At 32.3% G+C, this 10,476-nt stretch overlaps 1 protein-coding gene across 1 annotated transcript; it reads right to left on the reverse strand.

Annotated features, from left to right (window-relative positions):
* Positions 1-1,263: 1,263 nt before the first annotated feature.
* Positions 1,264-10,429, reverse strand: LOC143060277 (uncharacterized). The gene is made up of 4 exons (XM_076233592.1): positions 10,290-10,429; positions 9,806-9,947; positions 5,724-5,918; positions 1,264-3,247 (listed from the first exon to the last, which is right to left on the reverse strand). The coding sequence occupies exons 1-4, from the start codon at positions 10,379-10,381 to the stop codon at positions 3,062-3,064; spliced, it is 615 nt and encodes a 204-aa protein (XP_076089707.1). The 5' UTR covers positions 10,382-10,429; the 3' UTR covers positions 1,264-3,061.
* Between the last annotated feature and the right edge of the window lie 47 nt (positions 10,430-10,476).

A 10,476-nucleotide genomic window follows, 5' to 3' on the forward strand; every position in this document is an offset into this window, starting at 1 on the left:
GACTATTCATGTTAAACTAATCAAATCACAAACTAATACAGGTAAATTAAGCAAAAGTTTCAAAGTCAACAGACCATGACAGGGGCTGGGCCTAACTTTCTCCATGGAAATGAGATGTGCTAATACTTATACATCTACAATTCTGCATACCTATTAACATTAGCCTACAATAAATGGTTCACCATAAACTAGACCAAATCACCAAAAAGTATATTGTTGATGCCACCACCGCTTTCCGCCGACACTGGACACATCATACACATGTCTCACTTTTTGACTCTGTCAATGCTAGACAAAAGGCAGTATCCTTAAGGGGTCAATTGACTATTGTGTGATCATGTTGAATTATCTTACTAAGCTGAAAATGTGTTGCCATTAAAACTTTCTCTATCTGTGATAGTATTTAAGAAAATAACCAAAAACAGTAACTATTTCGGACAGTAATCCTGATTTCATAGCACATTGATTTTGACTTATACATCACCTTAACTCCTGTCACATTTTCTCTAACTACTAATGTTCTCTTAGATAAAAGCCAAAAACTGTGTCATTAAAGATATTTTGGCGTTAATATTGATTCACTTATAGGGTCTTTGCATCGGAACTAAACACATTTATTATTAATAAACCAGTTGTTGGCATGACACGGGTTATGTTCTTCTCATATATGTTATGATGGTATGATACTAAACACCTCACGGGGAGGATTGTGTCTGATATTCATATGATGAAAACATAATTTTTTAATCAGTTTAATTTAAGTCTGGAGCTGGCATGTCAGTTAACTGCTAGAAGTCTGATGTTATTTATGTCTTATTGTCATTTTCTTTATTTTCTTTGGTTACATCTTCTGACATCAGACTCGGACTTCTCTTGAACTGAATTTTAATGTACGTATTGTTATGCGTTTACTTTTTTGCATTGGCTAGAGGTATAGGGGGAGGGTTGAGATGTCACAAACATGTTTAACCCCGCCGCCGCATTTTTGTATTATTTCAACTTTTAGTTTCTTGTGTACAATTTGGAGTTTAGTATGGCGTTCATTATCACTGAACTAGTATATATTTGTTTAGGGGCCAGCTGAAGGACGCCTCCGGGTGCGGGAATTTCTCGTTGCATTGAAGACCTGTTGGTGACCTTCTGCTGTTGTCTGCTCTATGGCCGGGTTGTTGTCTCTTTGGCACATTCCCCATTTCCATTCTCAATTTTATCTTACCCTTATGTTCTTTTTTAGCAATGGCGACCATGATCATTTACAAATCGAAACTTTGGATACAATTTATTAACAAGGTACTCTAAGGAACATTCAGTTAAAGTTTGCAGGTATTTGGACCAATATTGTGAAATAGTTTACAATTACGAAGACGGATGACACGCCAAGTGATGACATAAGCTCACATGGCCAAAATGAAATCATCCATTGGTAAATTTTACAGACACAATCAGGAGTTGGTCAACTGTTATGGAATATCAATTTCACAGATGATAGCTTATATGTTCCAAATGCTGTAACAAACCAGATGCTCCGCAGAGCGCAGCTTTATATGACCGCAGAGGTCGAACCCTGAACGGTTGGGATAGTATAGACACAACATTCAAGCTGGATACAGCTCTGAATTTGGATTGTGATTAAATAGTTGACACAGCAAAGGTTTCTGACACAGAATGAATGTGGTCTAATGAACTTAACCATTTGTTTTTGCTTTTGAGCAATTCACTATGCTGTTGAACATTAATCATCTCAAAAAATTGACCCCCCTCCCCCAATTATTTTTCACCTCCCCCTTTCCCTTATTCCAAAAAAGATCTCAATTCAAATTTCTAATGGAGTTTGCAACAATAACTACTCATTTAAATACATCATAAAATATCAAAATATAAAATGTCATACAGTCGTGGTTAAAATTAATATCAATTAATAGTAACTTCTAAAAAAATAAATGGGGAATGTGTCCATAGGGACACAGATGATGCCCCTGCAAGCATATAACATTATAAAGGGACATAACTAAAGAACTGTAAAAGTGAAGCTGCCAAAAATTGAACTTAAACTGAGTTTAGAGGTAATAAGCATTATATACACATTTCATTAATTTAGGTGAGACAAACCTAAGTTAAGAGAACAGAAACTAAAAAATTCTTCAATTTTTTTCATTTGTAAAGGGGCATAACCCTAGAATGGTAATCAAAGTGCTTGTAATCACTAAATGGTAAAGACTGCTTTAATTTATCAGTTGGTAGTAAAGTGAATATTGCATTGTATATTGCATATAGCATTAATTGAAGTTGATTCAACTACTATTCTGGACAAAGAAAGATAACTCCAATTTTCAAAGAAGATTTCATATAGCATTGGTTTTAGGTGATTCAACAACCATTCTGTGCAAGAAAGATAACTCCAATTTATTGTCTTGAAACTACAAAAATGCTTGTTTTTGGCCCCTTTATGGCCCTTTAATCTTAGACTGTTTGCCCCATAACCCACAAAATATATCCAAACCTTCTTCTTATGGTATTTAACATTGTGGTACAATTTCAGAACAATTGAAATACTTATACACAACTTTTTGTACTGACACTAGATAAATGCTTGTTTTGGGCCCCTTTGGGCCCCTAATTCCTAAACCGTAGGGACCAACTCCAAAAATCAATCAATGTTAAAAATTTTATTGATTTCTATTTACTTATACTAAAGTTATTGTCTGGAAACGATCCGTCTTTGGATGACGCTGACATGATACCAATATACAACCGCAAATTTTTTTGCGGTCGTATAAAAATCCACCTCCCCTTTTGCAGAATGTGACCTACCAAATAAGACTTATAACTGGTTTGTAATAGCATGAACAGCACAATAAGTTTGATTGAGTCTTAATTTTATACATGGCAAGTGTTAGACATACATAGCAAGAGATAAAAATTATATGAATTATTATACATATGATAGATCCTAATGTAAAAGGTAAAAGTACCATAAGTACTTTGAACAAATTCATTGTTTACTGGATGGATTCCTTTGCAGATTGTTTCACTTTTGAATTCAACCAATAAGTTTCTTTGTTTACAATTCAAGACATTGCAGTAATACTTTCATTCCTAAAAATATATCAATAAGTTGACTTCTTCCTTCTTTAGTTAAGATATTACACTGTGGGCTATAGCGAACAGTGGCATGTGCATTTTTGATATTTCCTTTTTTAAGCTGCTCCGAGAATTGTCCACTGGTACGTAAAGATGTAACAGTAACCTGAAAAATAGTAACATATCATAACAGCATCTTCTTAAATCTTTGACAATACTTCTAACAAGCAAGGTCAAAAGTTAATATTTTGTTTTGGAATGTCCCTACATTGAATCCATACAATTATCACTTTATCTGAGTATTAGTATTGTAAAGTAAACTTTGTCATGTGACAGGTTATGCTTATAAATAGATGATAACCCTGTCACACACTTACTCTGACTCCATCTACTAACCTTGTTTTTTTCACATCCATGATAATCTGTTTTAAACCTAGACCTTTGAGTGTTCTGTGAGATTACTCAAGAATCATGCATCATCCATTAAAATAGTATGTTATCTAAATAATACTTTTAATTTCCCATGCAAGAACACTTCAAAAGCAAGGGCCTCAGACAAGACATACTTAATCAATTATATGATTCTTTCATCCATTCTCCTGATGACATTAAGTAATTACTAATTTCTCATAAACACTGCGGACTTCAATTAAATTTTTTAATTAGACTGTATGAAATAACATTAAGGATACCAATTTTACTGCACCAGATGTCAATGTCCACAAAAAATGTCTTTTCAATAATTGATGCTCAATTAAAACTAAGACCCATTGGTGTACTTCCACAGTTGTTTGCTCTATGGTCGGTTGTTATCTCTTTAACACATTCCCCATTTCCATTATCAATTTTATTTTAAGTTTGAACATCCAAAACCTCTTACAATCAATGAAGACCTGATCAAACCAAAAAGGACTTCCAGTATAGCAATATCATGACTAGAAATCAAAGCTTGAGTATGACAGGTATGTTAATGTCTACCAAGTTATGCTAGAGGTAAAAACATTTATTTATAGGTACCAATTTTACTGCACCAGATGAGTATTTCAACAGTCACTGTCTCTTCTATGATGCTTGAGGTCAAATTATTTTAAAAATCCTCTAAGAGTGCAGTTTCTGATTGATTTGTTTTCCTGAGCAATAGTATAAAACCAATAGCTGTGGCTAACTAAGTTAGCCTTTTATAGTTAAAGTTAATGGTCATCCAGTTAGTAACTGCACTGTACAGGTTTTTTATTATATTTTTTCTTTACCATGTTTTACCAATATATTTTTTTCATTCTGTGTAGCATAAATAAAGTCAATGTTTTTTTCTTTAGAATTGATTCACATTTGGTCATACAAGGCATTTTATAGACTTAAGTACTATATGAATGGATGTGTATTTCATATATGATTAGATTCAGCAAATATAATTAACTCATATTGCTGATGCATAATACTGTGCAATTGAAGATTTCTTGCTATTACCCAATACTCACAGTGTTATTGAAGATTTTTTCTTGGTACTTTTAAAAAAAATTGATATTTCAAAAAAAATTAAGATAAACTGTTATCACAGTTATGATATGTCTTGCTCGTTGGTAATTTTGATTATGCAAATGTGGACATTAAAATAGCAATTACTTAACATGTTACATAAGTTGGGTAAATATTGAATCAAGACTGAGGTACTTGGCTAATCAATCTCAATTTGAATGAGAAGTGCCAATGCTATTACAACTGCATACCAAATATCATTGACTTATTATAAGTCATTCCCTTTAAACAAACCTAAAGACAAACATTAACTTGTAAACTATGTTAAAGTTTCAAAGTCAATGAACCATGAAGAGGGGGTGGAGATATAGGATCTCCATGGAAACAATACTTACAAATGCCAATAAATTTGAGTACCAAATACCATTGACTTAACATTAACATTTCATCTTAAACTGATCTAATCACAAAAAAATAATACATATAAACTAAGCAAAAGTTTCAAAGTCAATCATGTCAATCGACCATGACTGAAGGAATGGGCCAAAATGTTCTCCATGGAAATGAGATGTTCTAATGCTGATACAACTGAATACCAATTAACATTGGCCGACCACTAATGGTTCCCCCTGAACTGCCTTAATCACAAACTAATATATGTTACAATGTAACTAAGCAAAATTTTCAAAGTCAATAGACCATGACTTAGGGGGCAGAGCCAAATAATCTCCACGGAAATGAGATATGCCAATGCTTATACATCTGCATATTTAATATCATTGATCTACTACTAGTGGTTACCCATATACTGACCTAATCACAAACTAATACATGTATAAGAAGCAAAAGTTTTAAAGTCAATAGACCATGATTGAGGGGGGAGGGCCAAATAATCTCCATGGCAATGAGATGTGCCAATGCTAATACAACTGCATACCAAATATGATTGACCTACCACTTGTGGTTCACCATAAACTAGACCTAATCACAAACTAATACATTGTTGACGCCTCCGTTGTCGCCGTCGTTGATGCTGAAAACAGCATACCTACAATGTATGTTTCGCTTTTTGACTCTTTCAAGCGAGACACAAAATTGGAAAAAAATCTCCCCAAAATGTTTTGAGCCACTCCTTGGCTTAAATCGGTGTCGGAGATAATACCAACCTTTGTTCCTTGTACAATGAACCCAAATATACCATTAAAACCAAACACTGATGATGACAAGGCAGCTATCATTTCACCTGTATGTTGTCCCTGTATATTTGAACCAATATGACCCATGGTGTTTGAAGTTTTGTCGTCATCAGTTCTCCTTCTTTTTGACTTCGTACTTATATATTCACAGCTGTCTTTCTCTTCCTTAATCAATATATAGCATGTATAATGACTTAACTTAAAATCAAAGAACCTTAGTGAGCACGCTCACATACCCCACGTCCCCACATTGTCATTGGAGAAATTAAATAAGTATAAGAAAAAAAAATTGTATAAGAAAAAATATTGAATAATTATTTCCTGTCAATATACATAGTATGTCCTTATTATCTACAAAATTTCATGAAATTATGTTGTGTGTTTTCAGAGGAGTTGAGATGACAAACTGTTGCAGAAGTACATTGAAGCAAATAAGTTCAAAGGGGCATAACTCCTAGAAAAAAAATTGAACCGTAATTTCCTGTTGATATGCACATCTACATAGTATGTCCTTATTATCTACAAAGTTTCATAAAATTCTGTTGTGTGGTTTGAGAGGAGTTGCGATGACAAACTGTTGCAGTAGTACATTAAAGTAAATAAGTTCAAAGGGGCGTAACTCCTAGAAAAAAAATTGAATCGCAATTTCCCGTCGATATGCACAACTACATAGTATGTCCTTATTATCTGAAAAGGTTTCGTGAAATTCTGTTGTGTGGTTTGAGAGGAGTTGCGATGACAAACTGTTGCAGTAGTACATTAAAGTAAATAAGTTCAAAGGGGCGTAACTCCTAGAAAAAAAATTGAATCGCAATTTCCCCTCGATATGCACAACTACATAGTATGTCCTTATTATCTGAAAAGGTTTCGTGAAATTCTGTTGTGTGGTTTGAGAGGAGTTGCGATGACAAACTGTTGCAGTAGTACATTAAAGTAAATAAGTTCAAAGGGGCGTAACTCCTAAAAAAAAAATGAATCGCAATTTCCCCTCGATATGCACAACTACATAGTATGTCCTTATTATCTGAAAAGGTTTCGTGAAATTCTGTTGTGTGGTTTGAGAGGAGTTGCGATGACAAACTGTTGCAGTAGTACATTAAAGTAAATAAGTTCAAAGGGGCGTAACTCCTAGAAAAAAAATTGAATCGCAATTTCCCCTCGATATGAACAACTACATAGTATGTCCTTATTATCTGAAAAGGTTTCGTGAAATTCTGTTGTGTGGTTTGAGAGGACGGACGGACGGACGGACGGACGGACGGACGGACGGACGGACGGACGGGTCAAAAACATTATACCCTCCGCAACTTCGTTGCGTGGGGTATAATAATAATACATAAACTACTTCTCATATATAAGAATATTGCCTAACATTTCAATACAACCATAATAGAAGGAAAATAAGCTGGGTATCATTAACAAAACTACCAACCTATATGTTATATTGTGGCAAAATTTTTGAAAAAATTATGGTTTTGAAGATATTGTAATATTCGGCTCAACGGTATTTGGCACAATTCTTGAGTACACATAAAAGTAAGAAGATGTACCATGTGATATATGTTTTCCACTGAGACAAATCTCCACAAGTGACCAAATGACACAGAAATGAACAAAGCTTATAGGTTACTGTATGATTTTCAACTTTTTTCATTTCGAGATTTGTCAGTTGCATCGTTTTATTTTTGTGATTCACAATTTCACAGGAATCTATGAATTTTTTTTATAAAATGACTTTGAAACACTACCATGGTGATTTTTATCTTAAAAAAAGTGTTAAAAATCGACCAGAAAAAAACAATTTTTCATTAATTGTTGGTTCATTAATGTACATAAAGATTAAATCTATAAGATATTTAATGTACAATTGAACCTTTTCATTTGTTTGCTTGCAAAAATACAAAAAATAATAAACAGAGAAGAATTGTCTAATCAAACTACAAGGATTATGGGTAATTAATCACACGTTTGATAATAATATGTGTAGACTTCATGCTTATATATCTGTCATATTTGATTTTGTAAATTGTTTTGTTATAAATGCAGCTGTTAGCTTTCTCAATTAAACTGTTTCATATTTTTCATGGCCAGAGCCTTTTGTATTTGTATATACGGTGTGGGTTTTTTCTCATTGTTGAAGGCAGTATGCTATCATTTGCCTATACCGATATTTAATAACATCCATTTCATTTGAACTTGGTGAATACTAATAGTATTCTCATTGGCAATCAGCATCTCTTTACTTTTATACAGAAGTTATATTCGTATTTCAATTCTAACAGTGAAAAAAAACAAAATAAAACTGCTGTGAAAATTTCCCTTTTTACACCAAATAAAGCATATTTAACTTTTTGCTAAATTTGAACTTTAATATGACCGTAAAAAACTTGCCTGATTGACTACAAATATATTCATATCAGCAAGAATCACATATACATATATATATTTCAAGATAACAAAATGTTTAATGGTAATGAAAATCAGGATATTTAGACAATATCAGTCAGGGGACTTTTTAAATCACTTATTTGAGTAGCAAATTCGAAGTTTTGTCACAAATTGTAATTTTGTAGTTTTACCAAAATTTTAAACACATAGGTTTAAATAATATCTTTTCATTAATAAAATTGAAAAAAAATGAACTTTTTGCTTCTTTTAAGTAGCCAGGTTTATGCCGTTGATGCTATCATTTAGCTGCAAATTCTATTTTAGTTGAAAAAATGCTATAAAAATGGCTTTACATAATGAACTGATACTTTCTTCATGTTCTTACTAGATTTTTCCCAGCAGTGGAAGTATTTTTCCTGTAAAGTTCAAGGTTTCATCTTTCAGATTATGTAATAAAATTCTACTGTTCACTGTAAAAATTTCACTGTTCGGGGGTGTTGAAATTAGTGGGGGTTATTAAAATAATGATACTTAAAGAAGTGAATTTTTGGAAGGAAATTGAGGTATGATACTTAAACAAGTGATTTTTATGTCATTATCCTAGAAACTGTTCAAGGTCATCATCTGAAATGACCTGGTCATCCTATCAACACAGATGTTAGTTCTGATAATTTTAGAAACATAATTAGTCCCTGGATCATTAGTATTCTATATTTAAAGCTAAAATAAAATTAAATAACTAATTATAGTGATTAATTTGTGCTACTTAAATAGGTGATTATTAAAGAATGACAACTCTTACTTCCAACCATTATGGAAGTAAGGTTACTTGAATCAGTGATTTAGAAAATCACTCATTTAAGAAAGTCCCCTGAATGAATATACGTATAGTGTCTTGAAATATGAAATTTATCTGTATGAGGCTTAGAAACGGGGGAAATGCAAGGTTTTACCGAGCATTTCCCCTGTTTCGTGCCGAATACATTTTTAAGACACTATACGTATATTGTCTTTATACTGAAATCGATAAAAAAATAAAAAGTATATGGAACAAAAATATTGTTTAAAAAAAGTGTTTGGAATTTCCCTCTTGGGGTACCATTTTGGGGTATTTCACTATGAGCGTAGTTCAGGCAGTAAGACATTGACATTTTAAGGAATTAGAAAGGGGAAATGAATTTAATTAATAACATTTAATAAACATGGTTATATATTACCAATTTGAAGACGTAACAAGTTTAAATTCATAAACTTTTGACCATTGTTACTACACGTTGTCATGTTTGTGACGTGACGTTGTTGATGAAATACAGTAGTTCTGGTAAGTAGGCGGGGTTTATAGGTTAGTTGAGGTCATTGACGTATAAAGCTAACGTTTATACGTATAGCTTTATACGTATAGTAAAATAGCTGATTGCAGTATAAAACACCATTACTATCTTTGAATGCTGTAATTGAAGCTTGTTTTAACATCATATCATGCTAGAAAGGAGGGATCGGTTGATTAGTAGGAATTTAATTTATAAAGAAAGCTCTGTAAAGTATGATTCAAGCCAAGAATGGTAAACTGGTCTAGTACATTAAGAAAATTCATACAAACAGGTGTCATCTTATTTCAAAATATAGGTCACAATGATCAGATAATATAAAATCCAAAAGATTACCTCAACATGAACCACTGCTATTACTTTCTCAGTAAACTGAAGGACATCTGTTGGGAAAAATTTACATATCACTGCATCAGGTTCTGATCTAATAGTTTTGGTTCCAACAGTCATGTTGTATGCTTGGAAATTATTATCATCACTGTAAATAAATATTCTGTAATCTTACTTTTGATGCATAACACAGATTTAAAACTAGAATGATACAATCAGAAGTACAGATTTACTTTTGTTAGAAAAAACAGATTTGTTAATCTATATATATTTCAAATTCATGTACTTCATGTTTCAATTTGAGATAAATATCTTCAATTTTTGCATGCAAATTTTGAAATATATATAAAAGTTATAATCATTTATTTGGTTCATTGTGCATACATCCTTTCATACAATAGCATTTCATGTTCTTCAATGTCAGAAACCTTCCTGTTAGAGCATGATTGAATGGATTATTGCTATGAATAACTTATTAACTTCAACTTACATTATCATTAGTTCAAAAATCCTTACAAAGGATAAGAAAAGATCCTGGAACATTTTGTTTGTTAAGTCCATTTTTTTTCTGTTGTTGGTCATAATTAATAACTGATCAGAAAAGTTCTTTAGTCTGTAAAATATTCTAAAAAAGATCAAAATAAAATGATACATTCTTCGTTGTTCTTTAGACAATC

This window comes from Mytilus galloprovincialis, unplaced genomic scaffold (assembly GCF_965363235.1).
Source record: "Mytilus galloprovincialis unplaced genomic scaffold, xbMytGall1.hap1.1 HAP1_SCAFFOLD_108, whole genome shotgun sequence".
Classification (NCBI taxonomy): domain Eukaryota; kingdom Metazoa; phylum Mollusca; class Bivalvia; order Mytilida; family Mytilidae; genus Mytilus; species Mytilus galloprovincialis.